General features: G+C 37.1%; 2 protein-coding genes across 2 annotated transcripts; one reads left to right on the top strand and one right to left on the bottom strand.

Moving 5' to 3' along the window:
* Positions 1 to 12,713: 12,713 nt before the first annotated feature.
* LOC127633760 (2-aminoethanethiol dioxygenase-like) lies at positions 12,714 to 14,065 on the top strand. Its single transcript, XM_052113044.1, has one exon. The coding sequence runs from the start codon at positions 12,908 to 12,910 to the stop codon at positions 13,655 to 13,657; it is 750 nt and encodes a 249-aa protein (XP_051969004.1). The 5' UTR covers positions 12,714 to 12,907; the 3' UTR covers positions 13,658 to 14,065.
* Positions 14,066 to 16,562: 2,497 nt separating this feature from the next.
* Positions 16,563 to 18,983, bottom strand: LOC127633757 (early growth response protein 2b-like). Its single transcript, XM_052113041.1, has 2 exons — positions 18,641 to 18,983; positions 16,563 to 18,369 (listed from the first exon to the last, which is right to left on the bottom strand). The coding sequence occupies exons 1-2, from the start codon at positions 18,813 to 18,815 to the stop codon at positions 17,294 to 17,296; spliced, it is 1,251 nt and encodes a 416-aa protein (XP_051969001.1). The 5' UTR covers positions 18,816 to 18,983; the 3' UTR covers positions 16,563 to 17,293.
* Positions 18,984 to 24,135: the final 5,152 nt, after the last annotated feature.

Raw genomic sequence — 24,135 nt, forward strand, 5'->3', positions numbered from 1 at the left:
CGTTCATTTCAATACAAAGCTCCTTCTGATTGGAATAATCTTCCTCTTTTTTTTGAGATCTACTACCTCTTTTCATTGCTTCAGGACATCTTTATTTTTATATTTTTTTTCAACTTAAAACAACCTGTTTATGTAGATATTATGCTATATAATACTTTTTTTGTTTTTGTTTATTTGTATCACAAATAACCTGAAGATAAACTGCTCAAACTGCTTCAGCTGGTCTTTATGCACATGTAACTGATGTATTAGCTGGGTCTTTGTAACTAAGTATCTTGTATAATAGCTGAGGTCTGTGGGTGTGGGTGTGGGTGGGAGAGCTGTCTGTATTTGTGTATTTGTAGTGTATATTTTGTAATGCTGTTTTGTTTGTATGTGTTTTATAATTTTGTATCTTGTGTCTTTAGGATCCCCTCGAATTTGAGATGCTACATCTCAAGGGACTATACTTTCAATAAATTCAAATTCGTGGGTCGCCACCCAAAATGTGTTGCATGTCTGTTGTGATAAGGTCGTGGAGAGGGAACAATGTTAAATGTAAATTTTAGAATGTAACTAACATATACTTGTGCATGTTAAGAATAGAAAAATAAAAAGGGGTAACGCTACATTAATATTCCCTTCTATAAGGGGTTTTAAAAAGGTTAATTAATGACTAATAATTCATTTACCAATGCATTATAAACTATTAAAATTCAGCTATAACCTATGAAAATGTACCTTAAAGTAAAGTAAACTCATATGAAGAATTTATTGGGAACCCATGTATATAAAGTTTAAAATGGTTTAATGGCCATCAGGCTTTATTATATAATTTATGCTGTGAATGCAGAGGACTTTAGGTAACTGGGAACTAGGAATAGGTAACTTGGGACAACATTTGGAGTTGCATAATTCTTTCAATGTGACAAATGACAACACAAGCGAGTAAAGACATTACAGTAATGAATTTGAATGCATGATGGACTGTAGCAAATGACAAAATACCTCCTTTATGAAAGTTCTTTAAATAAGAATGAATAAGTGTTTTAAGTTTGTATAACAAAAGTTAAAATGCTCACTATTTGGCAAGTATTGCATGAATTATTCATGTTGTTATAACTGCATATAGCATTTGTAAATTACTTATAAGTCAGTAATGAAGCTCTTTATAAACTCTTAACAAAGGGGACATTAATGTAAAACATTTATAGTGTATAAATAATGCTTTTCAAATTTTATGTTGTTAATGTCAAAGGCTGTGTGTCAAATGACACTTTATTGAACTGTGTTCAATGCATATAATACAACAATTGGTCCAGTGTCTGTTCGGCTGGTAACTCACACTTATGCTGTTGGTGCTATATTTTATTTAAAGTGTCAATTTTCCTATTTATCCCCTATGTTTATACCTACAATATGTTTATAATTTTGCATAATTTTGGGCCTATGCAGTTCATGGTAATATAAATATAGGCCTATTTCAATGTTGGATTTTAGGACATTTCTGTTTGATAAACAATTTTGGTGCTGTGCTGGCTTGTCACTTAATGTCCATATCAAGTCAAATCTGGATGCTGAAGAAAAACCAGTTAAAAGCCACTGCAATAAGGCAACATAACTGCCTCTGTCATATGCTACATACAAGTGTTTGGTGTTTTAAATGTAAACAAACAATGACGAACGCGAATTGGGAGCAACGTCACTTGGACGGAACTGATGCAGATGGATCAACACGTATTCATAAACATCCCATAGATGCACTCACGCAGGTGCAGACTCATTGTGGTAGAAGAGGGGTGTTTATATTTTGTCTACCTCAGAGAGGACTCAATATCTCCACTTTTCACTCTTCTAAGAATCTCAGAGCATCTGTAATGAGGACATAATAAGAGATAATATTGTCATCTCTAGATGAATATTCTCTGACGAATGCTGTCATGTTATTACATGCATTAATATCACAAAGCAATATAGTATTTAAAATTGCAATTATACTTTCAGTATGGTTCTTACACATTTGTTTCTTAAACTATATATGAAATAACTTTCCACTGATATAAGTGCAACAGAGCAGTTTTTTAAACCACATATAAATGATTTAATTACATTTATGATAATCAAGCCTAAGTATAGCTTTATACAAAAATGGCAATAAGACAGTTATGACAATCATGTAAGAACATTTGATATTTTTGTGTGCTGTTTTGTATTGTCTTTGTACCCCTATTATTGTAATGGTATCTTTAGGAAAACAGCCTAATTTCAGTCATTTAGATATTGTTTAATGAAAATAAGTTTAACGGTTAACTAAATATAAAGGGTCCTACACAAAATATTTGTTGGTGGGCCCCCAATAAAAGTAGAAAATGATAAGAATTTGAAGCCATACAGAAGGTCAATCAAGGCTAAAGGCCAAAGTATTGTTAGGATATCCACATTGCTGATTGCTCCATGCACAGTATGCGTGATGCAAATTTCACTGCCTGATCTTATGAACATTATTTGACCATGGTACATTTTTGCAAAACAAAATGATGTGCTTCATTACACATTTTGCTGCAGTTTCCCAGTGAAATGTCCTGCAGGGGGTGCCAAAAGTGAGCTAAATGTTGTTGTAATCAGACGAGGTTTTAAGGTGAATGTTAGATGAAGGTTTTAATGATTAAATGTGTACCTCCATAACCTAAAACTTGAACTTTAACCTAAATAATAATGTCCTAAAAGCAAATAAGAGGTAACAAAACAGACATCCCTGCCCTAAACCAGCATCTACACCTAACCGATAGCAAATGCGGCATGAAAAGCACCTTTTCTGGAGCAACCATGTCATTTCACGAAGCTTCTGTGACAATTTCGTCTCTCGTGTCAGCTTGTGTGCTTGGTTGTGCTTGAGGCCAAAGTCTAAGACTCTATCAGATGAGATACCACGCAAGCTAATCACATCGGAATAAGTGTGTAAATGTAGCTGGGTTTGTAATATAGTATAATATACAGTAGTAGGCAGTAGTGGCTCAGCGGTTAAGGCTCTGGGTTACTGACCAGAGGTCGGGGGTTCAAGCCCCAACACCACCAAGACACTGTTGGGCCCTTGAGCAAGGCCCTTGACACTATCTGCTCCAGGGGCGCTGTATCATGGCTGACCCTACACTCTGACCCCAGCTTAGCTGGGATATGTGAAAAATAAATAATTTCACCGTATATATGCAGAAATGTATGTATAATGTGTGACAATTGATCAATTTATTTATTATTATTAATATAAGCATTAAAATTTGTCATTTTTCAAATAATGTGTTATACTAGTTGTAGTGTTTTGATATCATAACATTGCAGTGTGTTAGCAATAGTGTAAAACAAATGAGTTTCTAAAATAGTCTGGATTTGTGTCCATTGTAGTTTGGATTTGTAAAGTGAATAAAACACACAGTTGTTGTAGCACATCTAGTGTTCATTTTACCAGAAAACGTGTAAAAGTAAAAAATTTATTTATAGCAACATTCATTTCATCATCAGCACTGTCTGGACAGTCCAGTCGGTACATGCGCCTGCTGTTGACTGTATTAAAATAATATCACATTCAGTTGTTGAGCGCATGTGTCGAACACGATTGGATTCATTCGTGGTCAAAAAGGATACTTTGAAAGGCAACGCATCCAAAGTGCAGGAAAACAAAGTACACCTGGGCCTTAAAATTAAGATAATACATGTAACCCTAACCCTAATACATTTAATCCATTCAGTCTTTTTTTTTTTAAACATTTAATTATATTTTTGAACTAAACTCCGTAGAGGACCTAGTGGGCCCCACTTTTCACAAGGCCTGTCACATCATTCACCTTGTGTTAGTGTGAGCTATGTGATCCTGTAAGTGATAAGTCTTTCATATGTTGACAAGTAGAGAGAGCATCAGTCCTCATCCTTTCAACTTCAGATTGCATTTGAGGCCTGTTTCAAGTCAGAGACCAAGCGTGAAAGACAGTGAAAGACCTTTAGTGAGATATAGTGTGTTACTGTTATTGTCAGGACCTGTTGCTCAAAACCCACAGGTTCGGTAAATAGTTTCATTTTAGACGATAACAGCGATGGATATTTTTGACATCTTTTTTCTTTTATGTCTTTTATGTTTTATATCATCATTTCTTGACAATAAATGAAACAGTCTTGTTAATGCAAGTTTGTGTTTTCATTTCAATTGTCAAACAAGGAGTTAAATACGTTGTTGGCGCAGCACATGTCCCCACATTTTTTATAAACATCAAGACTTAACAGTAGCTTACAATTTATATAAATGTGTAGAAAAAAAGTGTGTCTTAATTCTCTGAAACACTCATGGAAAAGTATTTTTTTCTTTGCTCAGAGCTAGAAAGGATGATAAAACAGCTGAGCAACAGTATACTGTTTACGAACATTTGGACAGCGTCCATGCCGCTGGGAGAGCCATTTGAAGGAGCATTTAAATGAGATGCAAACTGTTCTGAATATTAAGAAATAAAATCCACATGAGATCAGTAGAAGAAGCTGTTTTAACAACTCAATGATGATTTACACTAGTATAAATGCAATATATAATGTGTAATTTGTCATGTTTACATTCTACACTCACAGAGCTAATGCAAAAGCTCACACGCTAATCATAGTCATAATATGAACTCATTACCCTCTGTTATTGTATTTTATGATGAATTTTGTGTAAGAAGTCCTTGATCATGAAAAGTAATTTTTTACTTCTTTTTTAAATAAAGACATTGATGGGTTTGCAAAGATGGGTGTATTAAAGATTGGCAACTCATGATAATGTTGACTGCTAAATGGTCTGCACTATATAGCGCTTTTCTAACCTTAGCGGTTTTACACTGTGAACTCGTTCACCCATTCACACTCACACTCACACACTATTGATGGCAGAACTGCCATGCAAGGCACTCGACTGCCATTGGGAGCAACTTGGGGTTCAGTGTCTTGCCCAAGGACACTTTGGCATGTGGAGTCGTGTGGGCTGGGAATAGAACAATCAACCCTGAGATTAGTGGCTAACACACTCTACCACCTGAAGATGTTAGCATCAAATTAGGTGGAGCACCGAGTCACACCAACTAATTATGTGGACAAAAAAGGTGTAAACTAGTAAGAAGTAGGCAATAAGAAGGTGTTTAACAATAGGTACAAAGTTCTCGTCGAAGTCTGCGCTGGAGTGCTGTTTTGAACAAACGTAAAAAACTCAAAAACACCTTCTGTTTTCACCAGTCACCTGTGTACATTTTCCAACATTTTTAATCACATTTTGTTTTGTATTTTTATGGTCCTGCAGTGTAACTTACTTTTTTTAAATGTAGTCTATCAATGAGGTAATTAAATCTGCTTGAATAACTGTATAAAAGAATGAGTAAAATGCTTTTGGAATGTATTGGGACTAGAAGACTTTAGAAGAATCTCACTTCAAAAATGGGTGAGAACAATTAATGTACATTTGCTTGACAGTTTCATCAGTTTAATAATCATAAAACACACAAAAGCTCCTCAAAATCAGTCAATGGCCCTTGAGAGTCAGCCAGCAGTTAGCACAGTTAATGACCCCTGTATTGAGTCAATTCTTTACCATTGAGATATAAAAATAACAAGCCAAGAAAACAATAGAATGTCACAAATATGCTAATTGCAAATGTGAAATTATTATTACTTTTTGAGGACATGGTATGAAATGGAATTTGGCATAAAATGCTGCATGCTTTACTATATCTAAAACTCTTTTACAGCATTGTGCTAATTATTTTATAATTATTATGCATTTTATTACCTCATATTAATAAAATATTATTACTTATAAAATATATTTCTTTCACAAAACGCTACAGCACCTAAAATACACATTCCCTTTTACGTTTGTATACATTTTAAAGAAAATCTAGATGTTAATAAATAATAAATAAATAAAAAAAAATGTATGCATCAACTACCCATTTACTAATTGACAAAAACATTATATGTATGGCCAGTTATTCACCATATGTTGCTTCATGATATTACATGTTGCACTGGGGTTGGTGTAAATGTGTCACACTTGTGAAAACATGTTCAGATTGTGTGCTTGTGAATCAGCTGTGTAGCTGGAATGTAATGAAGTGATGACGAAGACAGCTTACGCATGTGCCGCCTGTATGACAACCCCTCATTCACAGAATGGACGGAAAATCAAACCAATGCATGTAACAGGAGTGACCCTTCTTCATGTCAAGAACAACAACATTTTCATTGGCCTTTGCCTCTTAACCATGCAGATATGTTCCGAAAATCTAAAGCATGAATATGTATAATCCCAGGGAATTGCTCACATATCTGAAAACAGTAATTGCTTCAGTATCCTCAAGAAATCAATGGAGTCTCATTTGTGAAGGAATAAAGACCTCACCACTGACAAAGGCATGCATGTACCAACAATCATAACAGAACAGACTGCAGATTGAGCACAACAATGGGAACGTTCACCACAAGATGTCTGAACAAGTAGAAAGTCTTTTTGTCCTTTGCTCTGCTCATTCAGGATTCTTGGCTGGAATTACAAGAGATGCATGAACTCCATTCTGTTTGACCTCTATGCAATGTTAGTCATGCACATTTTAATCATCTGCAAATAATGTTGCCTTTATCTGCCCCTGACATTATCTGCTGAAAACGATTGCATCTCGATTGGAAAAACTTGCTTATTCTGAGCTAACGTACACATACAAGTCTTCAGAATTATTTATAACAGTAAGGGATTGTAAGAGAAATATGTAAGCTTTGCCCACAAAAGGACTTTCTCTAAACAGAGCAACATTGACCATTTATGAGCTGAAGTTGTATCTGAAGTCTTTGTTGATTCATACCATTTGGAGTGGAAATGAGATTAATTTTTGAAATTGACTCAAATGTTTTGATATTTTGACCCCAATCTTGAAAATCAAAACCACATACTGTAACTAACAACTGCAAAATATATATTGTTTTATAACACAAATGGAATTATGGGAATTATGTTGTGACTAAACAAAATCCAAAATAAATTAAACGGTGTTATATTTTAGCATCTTCAAAGTTGTCACCATTTACCTAGAATTTGCAGATAATTTGTAGAATTTACCTGATATATTCTCAAACAACTTCTTGAGGTATCACCCTGGGATGCTTTTTAAACAGTATTGAAGGAGTTCCCATCTATGTTGGGCACTTAGTGGCTGCTGTTCTTTATTATTAGGTCCAAGTCATCAATATCAAAAACGTTTTTTAAATAAAACTTTTAGTTTTGTAATAAAATAATTTAATATGGTGGCACAATTATATTTTTGTCTACAAAACTAATTTCAAACATATAAGCATACGCCTTCAGATCAAAATATTTTTAAGATCGTGAGAAACATTTCAGTCAAGTGTTTCAAAACTTTTGACCGGTAGTATATATTAACATCATATCGGCCTGGGAATGCCTCAGGGTCCTCCTGTCAGAGCTGGTTAATGTGGCTTGGGATAGGGAAGTTTGGGGCTCCCTGCTGGAGCTGCTGCCCCCGCGACCCGACTTCGGATAAGCAATTGAAGATGGATGGATGGATGGATGGATGGATGGATGGATGGATGGATGGATGGATGTTTGCATTAAAACTATTGGTTCCTTCAAAAAAAAACATGGTTACTACAGTATTATTATAGTTAAACCATTTTTACCAGGATCAAACTTTTCTCTCAACTTCCCAATGTTAACTGCAAGGCAATAACCCTTTTTTTTATTATTATTATTAATTATTATGAGCTGTTTTAAAGTAAATATAAGGAGAGGAGACAGGAAACAGGAAACAGGCTGGATAAAAGTGTGAGAAAAGGCGGATTTGAACCCGGGTCATCTGCATGAAAAAAGCACATCCACACTGTCATTACACCCCAAACCACTGCAGCAACACTTGGGGCACAGTTTGTCTTCAATTTCTGTTTTTACAAGACTCTTGGAGAGCACAACAGACCTTATTGATTTTTAATGGGAATGACAATGTAAGGGATAGACTACCATCTCTTCATTGGAACGAATGGTATAAATCTGTAAATGCTCCTTCATCACATCTGATTTTCCACAACTTATGTTGTCTGGGGTTTTTTCTACTGAATGTTTTTTAAATATATTTTTTCAATGTTTTGTATGCGGAACGATCAAAAACACTTAAAACTTTAAGACACTGTACAGTACATCTATACCTCACGGCGGTGCTGGGAATAAAGTTTATAGCTGCGCTGTGTGGCAGATGCTATTTACACTTAGTGCAAAATCCCTCTGCTTTAAATGAAACAAATCAAGACATTTAAAAAGAGAAATCTACGTATATCACTAAAATATCACTTTTAGCAGTCAATACAAGTTAAGTTCAGTCGACAGCATTTGTGGCATAATGATGATTACCACAAAAATTTATTTTGACTCATCCCTCCTTTTCTTTAAAAAAAGCAAATATCAAGGTTATACTGAGGCACTTACAATGAAAGTGAATGTGGCCAATTTTTTTGGAGGGCTTAAACACAGAAATGTGAAGCTTATCATTTTATAAATGCACTTTAATTCTTCTGTTAAAATTCTTGTATTATTTGAGGTGTAAACTTGTTTAAATTGTAATTTTTACAGTCATTTTAGGGTTTGTTGACATTACATCACCATGGCAACGAAGTTGTAAAATTGGCTAAAACTTTACATAGAAAAGGTCAGTAAGTGATTTATTCACACTAAATTCTTAGTACACACTAATACCACATGTTTACATGCATATTGTTTACAACTTGTGGCCATCATTTTGTAAAAGTAAGTATTTTAATGTTCAAAAATTGTTCCCCATTCACTTCCATTGAAAGTGCTTACTGTAACCCAGATTAGTCAAAATCATTTTTATGGTAATCAACATTACACCACAAATGTTGTCGATTGAGCTTAACTTGTATTGAACCCAGAACGTTCCTTTAAATGGGGAATTCAATTGATTAAACTCCACTGATACACATACAGTATACCAACCTATCTGAGCTTTTATTCAAAGACCTTCAAAAATGGTGAACATATCTCCCTTATGTCTCCGTGTCTGATGACCACATCCTGGCCGCTAAGAAAGGCTATAATTGAATTAAACGGAAGAGGTAGATGTGTCTACTTTCTGAGTAAATGAGCAGCTCTCATTATTTCTCAAGAGGAGGGTCTTTGTGGTGCTCATGCACAAAGGCACAAATGTCCTGAGTATACACTTCACTGACTCAAAGCTGCGCTCGGTCCATGCATGCTTCCGGTCCTCTTGTTAACAACACCAGTCTGACAAAATAGAATGAATGACCAGCTTTGATAACTAAGGTGTAAAGTGTTTAGTTAAAGAGGATGTACACTGAGAATTATTACTACATCACTTTCATGAAGAATTTGAATGGGTCAGTAACAGCTAACAGATATGTCCTTATTTGTCTGTCAAACATCTTTTTAAACAATGCATGTGACAAGTTCCTAGAAATGTAACATTTGTATTCATGTTGGTTACTTTCAGCTTTGGAAAAACTCTTATATAATTTTATTCAAAAGTTTTGATTTAATAACAGGTGTTACCTGTCATTTTTCTAACATATTAAATACATGATGTGAGTGTTTAAATGTAATAATTTTTTTCAAAAAGGTTTTGAAAACATTTCGAGGAAGCGGTTTTCAAAAATACCATGAATATTAAACTTTCTTGGGGATTTTGGGTTTGACAAATGAGAATCTTAGCTAACCTTGCCATGCCATGAAAAGCCATCACAAATGATCTGATCTTATCTGATACTAAGACACTTAATGATCTTGACACCCATACATGGGTCCTCTCTGTGATATAATTTCCTCTTTTATGTGTTTTTGTCACATAACAACTAAAAATGACTTACAACATGTTAATTATGCCACTGATTTGGATTTGACAGAGGAAGATTTAAAAATATTAATAAAAAAAAAATTCTCCCCTATTTCTCCCCAATTTGGCATGCTCAATTCCCAATGCGCTCTTAGTCCTCATGGTGGCATAGTGGCTCGCCTCAATCCGGGTGGTGGAGGATAGACCATCAGTCCACGCATCCTATCATGTGGCTTGTTGAGCGCGTTAGCGCGGAGACATAGCGCGTGTGGAGGCTTCACGCTCTTCTCTGCTCCATCTACGCACAACTCACCACACACCCCACCGAGAACCACATTATAGTGACCACGAGGAGGTTACCCCATGTGACTCTACCCTCCCTAGCAACAGGGATAATTTGATTGCTTAGGAGTCCTTGCTAGAGTCACTCAGCACGCCCTGGATTCAAACTCGTGACTCCAGGGGTGGTAGTCAGCGTCTTTACTCACTGAGATACACAGGCACTTTTCACAATCTCATTATGGTTACACCACCTACAAATTTTTTACTTTATGCTCCACAAATATAATACAAATTAATATTAATTCAGAAATAAATTGAAAATGAAATTAAAGAAAATGTATTACATGCTTAATGCATTTTGGACAAATTAATACATCTGGACAAAAAAAGAGTATCACATATTTTACCCAAATAAAGACATGATATTTGTACACTGTAAACCCTAATGTTGTCATTACTATAAAAATTTAGTTTTCTTAATTAAAAATGACATGAAACATCAAGTTTGGGCTCACAACACAAATATCTGTGTTCATTGAATTTAGTTATTGTAAAACAAATCTATTGATTTTAAGTGTTTATAACTCAAAATTGAGGATATGGGGAATACCCATGATCCCTTGCACTTGAATTATTTAATCATGTTTACTTGGTCAAAGGGAACTTTAGGGGGCCTTTAAATATTTGAAATTAAGAATTCATAGAGGTTTTAGCTCTTTTGATGTATTAATTATGTTGTTAATTTAGTTGTTTCAGTGACACCATTAGGGTGATCTGTGTCCCATGATAGTGTGTTCTTACTATCACTATCTTCATGGAGCATGTCCAAATGAAGTGCAGGTATAAATGTGTTTCTGTGGAAAATTAAGATAATTTAATAATTGACCCAGTATCAGTAATATTTGTCTTTATTTGAGCTTTGTTATTGAGTCAATTCAACAAAAAATTATTATGTAAGTAAGTAAAATTTATTTATATAGCACTTTTCACAGATAAACATCACAAAGTGCTTCACAGTAAAATGTAATACAAGAACAATTTAAATACATTCCCCAAAATACAAACCACAAACACGCCAAACAACCATAAAAGAAACCCCTCGACTAACCAAAAGCCTGCTTGAAGAGCAAAGTCTTCAGTTGTTTTTTAAAAGAATCAACTGAGTTCACGCAACGTAAAACAAGAGGCAAAGCATTCCACAGCCTGGGAGCGACTGCCTGGAAAGACTGGTCCCCTCTAGTTTTAAAATGAGTACGGGGAACAACTAATAACATCTGATCTAAAGACCTGAGACTCCGGGTAGGAGTAGAAACCGCAATAGTTAAATGGCAAATCTGAGTTAAGTCTACTTGCATCTAGTTACCTAAACTTAAATAGTTAAGTTCATTCTATATGAACAAGTAAAATTAATTAAACAAGTTTTGGAGACTGAGGGAACGTGTTTACTCAACCGTTTGAGTAAAGACAACTTATTAGGCTTATCAGGGTATGCAGTGTTGGGTGTAACCTGATTACAAAGTAATTAGTTACTGTAATCAAAGGTAGTGTAATACGTTACATTTAAAATTCTAGATTAAATTTACATTTATTCATTTGGCAGACGCTTTTATCCAAAGCGACTTACAAAAGAGGAAAACAAGTGAATCAGATTACAGTTACTGACTTTCAAATACATTAATTACTTTTAAGTACATGACTTGGGTTACACATTTCTAAACATATTATTTATGTCGATTTTAAAACATGAATTGTGGTCATATGTACATCGGATTGCATGTCTGTGACCGTGGAATGTCATACGCTCCCTAATACAGTAAGCCATTGTACAGGAGAAACGTGTGGTGCTGAGTGTATGACTTGAGAGCGACAAAGAACAAGAACGTGAAGACAGTATTTTGAATGTGTTGATCAAAAAAAGCAAAAACTTATCAGTGACAAGTGTTTCAGAAAGTAACTTAAATGTAAAGTAATAAGTAATGTCATACATTTTTTGATAAAGTAATCAGTAAAGTAATATGATTACAATTTTCCAAATGTTCATTTACTTTAAGTTTTAATAGTTATTTATATTTATTGCATATGAAAAAGTGTTAATTGCAAATAGGCTGTATACTCTACTCCGTTGGTTTAAGGAGCAATTTACTTTAAATAACTGCCCTGTGCATAATAAATTAAATGCAGTGTTGATCTTGGTGGGGTGTTGATGTGTTATTGTAGTCCAAAGAGGCGATGGGGGAAGGGACAAAGTTGAATGGCCCAAGTGGTCCTCCCACCCCTCATACACTAGAGAGGGACAAATGTGAGGGGATTGCTGGATATTGTAGTAGCCTACAGTTACTAAACTACATTGTGCTATTACGAAACTGTCAGCAGGTTTCCAAAATGCCTTTATTTCAGACAGAGTGTATTGATATGGCAAGTCATAATCTGTTCACATATTAGCATGTTACTATGAGGCTTCATTCCTCATTTTCAAATGCAAAAGAACTACAAGTCCCATCATGGTGCCTCGGTTTACGCATGCGCAGTAGCTGCGATATGAAGCTCTGATAGCCATGAATGGAGTGTTGGAGACGCGGGTTGTTGTATTTGATCCAGACGCTAAAATGAATGTTTCTTCTACCATTAAATTTTTTTTATCAGTAACTTTATCATAAATAGATTCCACTGGTTCATATCGTTTAAACGAGACCTTCACGTCCGATTTAACAGCTTTTTTCATCTCAGTCGCTCAAGGAAAATTACGGTCCGTTTTTCTCATATTAAACATGCCGAGGATTAACAAGACCTCGCTGATCCAGAGGATCGTGAGCCAGGCTTGTCTGACGTTCAAAAACGGCACTTCCTCCGGCTTTGGGGACAATAAGGTGCTGTTAGACCAGCAAGCAGGTCTGGTCACCCTACTGTCCGAGATCAGTGCTGCGGATTTGAAGATTGCGCCACCGAAGAAAGTCTCCGTATCCTCCCATCAGTCGCCTGCTTTCCCTCCAGTCACATACATGCACATCTGTGAGACTGATGTATTCAGCATGGGAGTGTTTCTGCTTAAGGCAGGGGCTTCCATACCTCTACATGACCATCCTGGGATGAATGGCATATTGAAGGTTCTATATGGCAAAGTCAATATAAGGTGTTATGACAAGTTGGATAAAGCTGATGGGGTTGAGAGTGAAAGTGAGGGGCACTTTAAGCCTTTCCAGGGCGATGATGTGAGGAGAGCCATGCTGAGGTCTTCGGGACAGTATTCTGAACAGAGTGGCCCTTGTATCTTGACCCCACTCAAAGACAACCTTCATGAAATTGATGCAGTTGATGGACCGGCTGCTTTCCTTGATATATTGGCACCACCATATGACCCTGATGATGGGAGAGACTGTCACTACTACAAAGTTTTACAGACTGCTGAGAAAAAGTCAGAGCAAAGTGATGAAAATGAAACATGGCTTTTAGAGATTCCCCAACCGGATGATTTTTGGTGTGGTGGAGAGCTGTATCCTGGGCCTGAAGTTTCTGTGTAGAGACATGCACACTGGAGTGGACCTAATATAGCCTATGCCTTCTCGGCTCTGTTAAAATATGCTTGATATTTGGGGACCGAACTACATCCCTACATGATTGTAATGTCTGTTCCACACCAGCTTTTTTTTACACTGTATGTGCCTCATAGGCTGCATGTTCTCATTGTGGCCTTGCTTGTGAATAATGAAAAGCATGTACTCTTGAAGTGCACACTTCATATAGTGTATATACTGCCTGGCCAAAAGAAAAAAGTCGCCTTTTGGATTTAAATAATGGTTATGATCTGGGGTTGCTTCAGTTGGCCTGGTCTATGCTCAGCAATGTAAGGCTGCAATAAAATGAAGTCAGCTGAGTCACCGAATGTACTGAATGACCAGGTTATCCCATCAATGGATTTTTTTTCTTCCCTGATGTCACAGGCATATTCTAGGACCAGAATGCCAAGATTCATTGGGCTAAAAATGTGAAAGTGGTTCAGAGAGAATGAGGAATCATTTTCACACATGAATTGGCCACCACAGAGTCCTGTTTTTAACCCCATTGAAAGTCTTTGGGATGTGCTGGAGGAGACTTTACAGAGTGGTTCGACTCTCCTGTCGTCAATACAAGATCTCGGCCAAAATTAATGCAAATCTGGATGGAAATAAATGTTGTGACGATGCATAAGGTTGTTGAAACAATGCCAAGACGAATGCATGCCGTAATCAAAGCTAAAGGTGGTATAAAAGCCGAACCACTCTGTAAAGTCTTCTCCAGCACATCCCAAAGACTTTCAATGGTGTTAAGGTCAGGAGTCTGTGGTGGTTCATTCATGTGTGAAAATGATTCCACATGCTCCCTGAACCACTCTTTCACACTTTGAGCCAATTAATCTTGCCATTGTCTTCCTGGAATATGCCTGTGCTGTTAGGGAAGAAAAATCAATTGATGGGATAACCTGGTCATTCAGTACATTCAGGTAGTCAGCTGACTTAATTGTATTGCAGCATAGGATTGTTGAGCATAGTCCAGTGCAACTGAAGCAACCCCAGATCATAGCACAGCCTTAAATCCAAATGGTAACACTTTTGTTTTGGCCAGGCAGTGTCTTATATACATATGTTTAATTTATTTTAAAACACCATGTACACAGACAGTTATAATTATGGTACTGTTTATATTTTGGGGTTTAAATTACTTTAATCTGTGTTACAAATGCAAAAGTGACATTAGTTAACATGAACTTTCAATGAACATTAAGTTTTCAGCAATATTTAGTCTTGTTAATGTTACTTTATACCTAATAATACATTTTTCAAGTATGTTTTTTTAAATGGCGCTTTTAATGCATTATGACCTAAGAATGAAAAATAGTGCAGTTATAAATTAACATTAACCAAGATTAATAAATGCTTATGAAATAGTTCATTGTTAGTTCATGGTAGGCTGACGCATTAGCCAATGTTAACGTATTGAGTCTTATTGTGTGTCAATTGTGTTGCCTTAGTGTAACTTGCACTTTTGGCACTTCATATGCAAAGTGTACATAAAGCTATTCTTAAATTATTTCATAATCTTATTACTTTTCTCCAGTTCTTTATTTGAAGTTTAAACTGCATTATAACATTTGTCAAAGTATGCAACAAAGCTCTCAAAGTTTGATTCCTTATAATGATTTACTTGGCCCATGTTATCTGTTGTAGGTTGTTATACACTGAATTCAAGAAACATTCAGTAATTAATTGACAGGACAAAAGCGTGAAATTACTTGCTTTTGCTTTGTTTTATGAAGTTTCTATTAGTCAGGAATGGGTGTGTTCTTTTGCCCGGCTGTTATCTGTCATATAGAGTGAAATCCCTTTAAAATCAGACTTTCAATGTGAATATCTGAAGACATATCCAGACATATTAATGTCTAATGTGGTCTCATGTTTCCCACACATAGGTAAATATATGTCTGAAACATAAACGTAGGAGGCAGACTTGTGTTGCAATCCTAAAGGTAATAACGGAATAGATTCTTTGATCATTTCATCACGTTAGATCACGTCCTTTCCTATACAAGACTTATGTTTATAGACCTTGCTCTGTCAATTGAACAGAAAAAAAAAATCACTACGGATGCAACTGATAAATTTGTGATTGTGCTGATTTTTTTGCGAGTTGCTCAGTAGTAGCATATATAAAGTGGATATGCACTCTGCAGCACCTCAATTTTTCATTTATGAATATAAAGCACCTTTATTGAATACAAGGTTAAAAAAGAGGCAGATTTTTATCACTTGCCCACTTTTTAATTTTGGGTTGTTCAGAAATTGCTTTCAGTTTTTAGAAATGCTATTGAAACTGCCATGTTTCCTGTCCCTTAATGTAAAATATCTTGTTTAATTACAAAGAAACCATGGCTTTAAATGTACATGTCAGACAGTGACATAGGCTGTTCCAAAGTTTTAATGCCACCAACAATATGGTTTACTGATGTAAATACAGGTTGGTTAATATGTTCAACCACGATTTGTATACCATAGACACTGAAAGAAGTGTTCATTACATATTGTTTTGCATCAAATAAAGTTAATTTATTGAAATTCACGAATTTAATCATTTTTGATTGCTTGAAAGTTTTATTAAAATGCTAATTTTTTTTACAACCCCTTAACTATTTTTTAATAATTTTTATGTATTTATTTGTTTGTATAAGGACAGTGTGTGTGTTAACCTATATTAAACAAATGGTGTAAATATTCACACCCTTTCTGCAATTGTAAACAAAGTGCGTGGGTGATGGCCCTTGTGAGATCATGAGTCAGAGCTCAGTGATGCCTAATCGGGAATGCCCCTATACAGTTTTTCCTTTTACACATTTTTTTATGTGTAATAAAAAAACAGATGCAGTCTACAACAAAAGTTCACAATCCATGTGTTGTTTATTATATTCATGTTGACAAAGTAGTTTGGACATTGTTGACCTGCGTTAGTAATGTCATTACACATACATTGATATCAGTCAGAACAACCACAGAACAAACGTCAAGTCGCTATGAGATCAAATATTTACATTCCTTGTTTTAACCACAATGCAACACTTATGACACGAAACAACTTGTACAAAAATATATGTTGGAAAACTTTCATATTAAAGGATAATGTACAATTTAATTCAAAGCTCGGTTTATGTACAAGATGAACGGACGAAAGGCACGACAATGGGAGAAAAGGGTGATGTTAGAACCTTCTTGTCAAATAACACATTAGTTTAGCTGAAATTAGGATTAAACTGACTTTTCAGATGCAAATCATTCACAACACCTCTATTCGAGTTTAAGCACCCCACTTTTTTTCAACTTTCCTCCCACGTGCTGTTTAAGGTTAATTTCTTTTTATTAAATTAATTGTCCTAAATATTGAAACAAAGTGCGTTTTTTCAGTCAGCATGCGACTGTGGCAAAAAAACAAAACAATCAAAATATATATATAAGAGAGGAAGAGCAACGCACCACCACATCTTTAAAGTGCGCGCAATGAATGTGTCCTTTTGTCACTGTGGTTTGATTTCAGTCAGTTCATCCAGTTTTAATATATTACGAGTGGTGCATGATTATTTTCATTAGCTATTGCCTACATAGTGTTGGATATTGCACAGTCCAGTTGAAAATTTACTGGCTTGAACTGGACGAGCAGATGCCCGCGGATGTGCCCATGGTGATGTTGCGCTCTGAGCTAGAAGATGATAAGGACTTTCTCTCTTTCTGTCGCAGGTGGATTTTGGTGTGTCTCTTTCTTTCGTCGCTCCGCGCGAACTTTCTCCCACAAAAGTCGCACGCGAACGGTTTTTCGCCGGTGTGCGTGCGGATGTGGGTCGTCAGGTGGTCGCTGCGACTAAAGTTCCGCATGCATATCCGACACTGGAAGGGTTTGTGGCCGGTGTGGATGCGGATGTGTCTGGTGAGCTCGTCCGATCTGGAGAAGCGCCTGTCGCAGCCCTCTGCCGGGCAGGGGTAGGGGCGCTCGTGGACGGGCGTCTTGCTGGGTCTGTTGGGGTATTTCCTCGGGCGCAGAATGGGCCTGAGGGGCAAATTTTGCGGGCTGTAGGCTGTGGGTATCCTGGGTCCATCAGACACCGGTCCCCCCAGTGTGAAGTTCCTGATAGTGTTCAGTGGTGTTAAGGGTGGAGGAACTCTGAAAGACTCCAGCGGGCAGGAGAACGGTTTGCGGTCGGGCATGGACTGCATGTCCCTCTGGCATGGAGGTTGAAAAAAGCTGGCGTAGTCCGGGATGATGGGGAAGAGCCCGGAGTCTGTGTTTGGTTTGGGGGATGAGTAGGATGGCGGGGGATAGGAGATCGGACAAGTGGACGTCGAGAGGAAAGCGGATGGGTCTTGATAGACCTCTCCACATCCAGAGTAGGGTGGTGGAGGAGAGTAGATGTGCTCCATGTCGGACTGGTTCTGTGCCATGGTGCAGTTGAGAGTGCTGGCGAAGTGATTCGGGGAGACTGAGGATGCAGGTGACGAGGATGCTGAGGATGGCTGGGTCATGCCCAGGATCCCCGCGCTCACGATGTTAATCACTCCCTCTGGGTTCCAGTTTCCTGGGTACTGGGAGTCGATGGAAAACTTGCCCATATAGGTGAAAGTTTGGTTGCGAGGGCCAGCTGGTTGCGCGAAGCTGCTGGAATAGGACAAGTCGAGAGAACGCTTATCTGTGCTCATGTCCCCGCTGATCAAGCCATCTGCAGAAAGAATCAGACAAAAATATGGGTTAGAAAGAGCCCAGAAGCCACTTAACGTCATGCGATTTGCAGCGAGTGCCCAGAAATTCACCTTTACGCACTTATATAGAAAAGCTGTATGAGCTCATATTCATGTTTTGCATTCCCTTTGAATACCCTTAGATGTGCGTGATAACTCAGTTACAGTATAGCCTAAACACGCTCAACATTTAAGAGCACTAAGCACGTGAGTACGAAAGCAGGTGAGATGCGTGCCTTTGGCTGTTCTTACCTCCCGAAATCCCGTTGATCTGCTCGTAATGTCCTCCCAAATCACCATTTGGAAATATAGTCACAGAGGCAGGCAATGATGAGATCTCGTCCACTGAGTAGATGCTTTCGGACAGAGGGTGCACGAAGCCGCCAAGAGTTACGGGGACTTTTTCCAAAGTTTTTGCTGTCATCATTCAGTCGTTTACGGAACCACTCGCTTAGATGTTCACAACGTGTAAAATGCTGTGCCTGTGCGAACGAACACTGCTTCTCACAACTCTCTAAACGTTACATGTGGAAAGCTGTCACTGAACTCTGCGAGTATGGCGTTCACTGTGATACCATCTGGCTGCTCTGTGATCTTGAATGACAGATCCTTGTGGAGCTGCTTGTTGTAGTATGTATTTATGGGGAGCCTATCAATGTGCCGTGACGTCACTGGCCATAAAAGGACTGGATGGTAAAAGAAAAGTAGCGCTGCGCGATCTGATTGGTCTAGATGAAGTGACGTGTGGAGGTAACGTTTGTCAATGGAGAATCCTTTCTGCACAAGCCGATTTTGCTTAAAAAGCATTTTGCTCCTAGGAAAATCGAACATGGTAAATCGCCAACTATTTTAAAATATTTCTTAAGCCAATATTAAGCTAAGTGTATTCATGAATTTGGTGAAAAGTGTTGCATTCTATGTAAATAATCTACTGGTTTGCTGCAACGCATCATTCTCAGTTAGAGATTCCGGTTCATTTTCACGCCATACATGGGTTTATCCGATAAACAGCAACACCCATTTCGTCCATTTATGGAGCTTATCCGGAAATTGAGTATCGGAAACTCGCTAGTGTTGCCGAGCAAGGAGACGCCGCTCAACCAGCATCAGAAAACCACAAACAAATGAGAGACCCAATCACGGAATTTCTACCTTTGGTTCAGTGGCACTGTCGGAAAGTGCGCCACATCTATTTAAATAGACACCATGTTTTTGGAAAGAGAGAAACGTTTTTAGTAATGATGTCCTATACTTAGAATGATGCTAAAAATATATTATTTTATGATTAATATCGCGGTAGCCCATATCATGTTATTATTATTATTATTATCATTATTATTGATATAGCTTATATTCATGTGTCGTTGCGTTCTTGTGGTTTGTTGTTAACAATTTCAAGGTGCATGCATGAGAATTTCAGAGTCAGCAAATTTTGTTCACGTACCTTGATTTTTTTCTCTCTATGTCAAGTTATATACATCGAATAGCTATTAGCTATTTGATTCAACGGTACACTTCCAAAACTTCAGCGACTAAAATTTTCCAAATGTAAATGCATGTATAGCCTACCTAAATAGATATGCTTTCCGCTATGAGGTTTAAAGATGCGACCAAATTATACGATGATAAAAGTGAATTCCCCCCGTGGGTTTAGAAACTTCTCTTAGTAAGAGACACGGGGGAGGACAGAGCTGACGTCGAAATTTGAGCCTATAACAGAGTCGAGATATTTATAAAAGTATTTTACAAAACACATTTAAAGCACATTTAGCGTATAATAATCAAGTAAATGTCACAAAGTTGACAGTTATGGTTATTTAAGTAGATTAAGCATGTAAAATGTACTGCAGCTAATGGATAAATGATGCATATCATACAGCAGGCTAGACTCCCTTTGAAAATAACGGTATTGCTAATGTCAGTAAATGTTCCCAAAACTCCAGATACCTTCTGAATTTTGTGCTTTTGCCATCAGGGTAGGAACTTAGCAAAGTACGGCATAGAAAACCCCACATTTTAAATAATAAAAATCAAGCAAAGCTGTTTAGAAATTGTCTGTGCGTGCGCTTAGATCATTCAAGACAGTGTCCCAATCACAGAACATGTCAGTGGTTGATATCTAGTCAAGTATCTACTCGACTTGTGCCTGAGATATGACTGTCGGAATAATGGCTTGAGTGTGTAGCCTATATACAGTATGTGTATTCAGGGCACAGAGGTTCACCTCTGGAAACAAGTCTCTCTTCCATTATACTTCAACATCCCACACACACATCGTGAAAACGGCCGATATGACTGTGCTGGTCGCACGTCTATCCTAAACATTAATTTTACCATTAACTTTTTTACTTTGATTTTATTTATTTATTTTTAATTTATGCATCAATAAAGAATATATGGAAATTGCAGTAAATAATTGAAACAGTCGGTAAATTTGTCAAATATTCAATTGTTTAGTTTAAAATTAGCCTACATATTTGTGATTGATCCAAATAGCGAAAACGCTTAACGCTTTTGCAGCATCTCGGGTTCAGCAAAGTAGGCTGCCCTCTTTTTAGCCTTTTTTTTTTTTCTTTTTTCTTTTTTTTTTTTTTTTTTTGTAGCGTTCTAGCCACTGATCTATATATATATAATTTTTTTTAAAGAGCTAGAAAATAAAATACAAAATATTTATAAATCTTAAAAATACTCGTCATCAGCTTTTACCGTTCTGTTCTTATTAGATGCTTCGTTTTTAATTGTAGACTATTAACATATTTGTAAACAAATGTAAAGAACATACACATAGCCTACCATTTAGGGAGCAGAGAATTTCCAGATTAATTGCTTACAATTACTTATAATAATTATTATTATTATTTGTGTCTTTAAATCTGCAGTGACTCCTCCCCCAGCAGATTATTCTTGAGAAAATGTGAAAAACCCTAAAGATTTGTCACACAAAGTAAACCTCAAAGTCTCAAATATTTTTCATAACTTATTTCCTGCGTTTCTGTCAGGCATGCACATTATTCAGCAAGGTGTGTGATTTGTGTCTGATAATACTGTGAAAAGTAGCCGAGCTGCATTTTCCAGCAATGCTTTGGGTTATGTATGATGTATAATAATATACTGTATGATGCAGATTGGTGTACTGTTTAGCTTTACTTCTTGCTGATTTTATTTCTTGTAATTTTCAGTTATTTTTCTTTTAATGATAATTCAGAGCTCATTTTATACTTTATATTTTAGTTTTCACCATCATTGTGATATGTATGTTGAATGAAAAGTCCTCTCCTGTGTGCGCGCGAATGGAATCTCAGGACTGCGGAGAATTTCAAAATAAAAGTCATCAATGTTTCTTAATCTTATAATTTGTTTATTTTTATTTGCACCTGTTAGCGCCTTCGCAGGGCCCCCTCGTGTACATCGGGGCCCTAGGTGGCCGCTTATTTCGCCTGTAGGATGGGCCGGCCCTGGATGTAATGATAATAGTCAGAGAGACGTATGAATTGTTGCGAGAGCATATTATTGTCTAAATTCATTGCATTATAGAATTTAGCCAATTTGTGTTCTAGCTTCTAACCATGCCATTAAAGCTTCACTGACTTTAAGCTTGGGGTTATGGCATATGAAATGGAAAGAGGGCAGTATGGTGCATATATGCCCCTACATTCCAGTTTGACACTCACAAATGCCCTTAATTAACCAAATGTTCTTAAACGGCTTTGATGTGTTCCTACAATTAGGGGGTAAAGAGAACTCTCATTTTCAGCTAATAACCCAGTTTATAATATTTTCAAGGTAGGCCTCTATAGCAATACGAACATAACACACTCTGTAATATCTGTAGCTTAAAGTAGATCACCCTGCTCGTCGTAGGGTAAATTCTCAATCATTTCTTCTTTAAAATTTTTTTTTAAATGATAGCCTAACGATAACTTGAAATAATGAGATCCTCAGAAGCACTATTATGACTTCGAAGCAGAAAACATCTTGAAATCTAACCATTCTTCATTCTTTGCTATGAGAGTCACTTTATAATGTGCATAATTGCAGGCCTCTTCATATTTACAGTTTCTCGACACACTATGCAGAAGAAACATTGTCCTGCTCTTTTGTAATATTTTATCATCCTACTCATTAGTAGATTAAGAGGAAGAGAAGAGGTGAATATTACAGATTCAAAATATTCTAACCCTTAAGGTCTTTCTGAGAGTAAAGTTATAGGTCTACCATATTGTTCCTTGCCAGTGAGATGTGTTTCAGGACAAATCTGCGATAATTAACTGAGAGAAATGTTCTTTATAGGCTCATAGCTCTCCTCTGAAAATCAACAGAGGGCTTATTCTCATATTTGGTGATTAAATCAATAGCTCTTTGCAGTGATTCATTATTTTCCTGTTATTGTTTTAGCATTTTTTTGTTTCCTCAAGCATGAAATAAGCTTGAATAAGACTCTAAATCGACTCACATACAGGAAACCACAGTCAGTTACACACCCCCCTTGTTTTGATAGTACAGTGAAAATCCCCAATTAACAGCAAGCTTCCTGTTGTACATCAGTCATATATTTATGTCGCCACCCATGCAGGGGTTATTTTTGAGAAGGTGTTGCTGTCATCATAAGCATGTCTTAAGAACAGTTTGTGATCTCAGAACACCACCAGAGCATCATGACGATTTCTGAATGCATTTCAAATGGAGCCATCTGTTGCCACTACATACGCTTATCACTGACTCTATGTGAAGAATATGCCTACTATTACTGGATGCAAGTGTACAAACCAGAGCTCAAACAGCCTTAAGAGATTATTGATATTCTATTAGAAGGCAAATGTTGAACAGCACCGCTATAAACTGAGAGGATGTCTTCATTTTCAAGGCTGTTAATCGGCTCGGTGGGTAATGATTTAATAACGGCCCCATCAGTACCCTGTCTGAGGTGCAGTCTCGTTTGCGTGGTCCGCTCTGCATCTTTTTATCGCCACTGTTGCTCAAGCGGGCAATTAGTAAAGAGCTCATGTCGTCATAACGACACCTCAGAAGATATTGATTAGAGTGCATCCCCGCAAATCACCCAAAACGCTCGATAGTGATCCAGGGCTAGCAACACAACACACTTACATTATCAGACGTTTAAGAGCCTTGCATGTTAGTCAGGCGTGCCGGTGCTTTTTTGCCCCAAAGGCGCAACCGTGAATAACGACCACAGTGAGTAAAGTGACAGACCGCGTCCAGACTGATTACAGGGACATGTCAGCTGCTGTTAATGGGGGAAGCCCTTTAAACATAGTCTCAGATCAGAGCCTGAACATCCATAATGAGGATGGAGGTAATGAACCTGGCCCTGTTTTGGTCTGCTGTATTAATTGCAGGCTCTCTCAAAGGGCATATAGGCTATATATAACCAGAATTGAGCCAGAATTTTAGTTTGAGATGAAAATGATCTTTGCTTTATGAGGTAAACTGGTGTGCCATAGCCATTATAGACACTGAGGGGGACATGGCAACCTCAATATTCAGAATAGTGGTTGATCAATGGGTTTTTCAATAACCGATTGTTAAACTTTTACATTTGGTTCCCCCAATCTTGGTAACATCCTTGGCAAGCTGCAGGCTACTCATTGTGGATCAATGAAGGTATGCGTGTGCATAATGCATGCCAAATAAATCCACCCTATTGGGTTTTCCATTGCATAGACAGAGTCAGACATTGAGTTTGATGTTGTCGGTTTTTCAGTGGGTCATGAAACTGACCCTTTATA

Source organism: Xyrauchen texanus, chromosome 40 (assembly GCF_025860055.1).
Source record: "Xyrauchen texanus isolate HMW12.3.18 chromosome 40, RBS_HiC_50CHRs, whole genome shotgun sequence".
NCBI lineage: Eukaryota > Metazoa > Chordata > Actinopteri > Cypriniformes > Catostomidae > Xyrauchen > Xyrauchen texanus.

Bases quoted from the DNA above. Each gene is read 5' to 3' on its own strand.
- LOC127633757 (XM_052113041.1), bottom strand. From the start codon at position 18,815: ATGATGACAGCAAAAACTTTGGAAAAAGTCCCCGTAACTCTTGGCGGC. The intron at 18,370-18,640 runs GTAAGAACAGCC...TTCTTTCTGCAG, and splicing joins GATCAACGGGATTTCGGGAG to ATGGCTTGATCAGCGGGGAC.
- LOC127633760 (XM_052113044.1), top strand. From the start codon at position 12,908: ATGCCGAGGATTAACAAGACCTCGCTGATCCAGAGGATCGTGAGCCAG.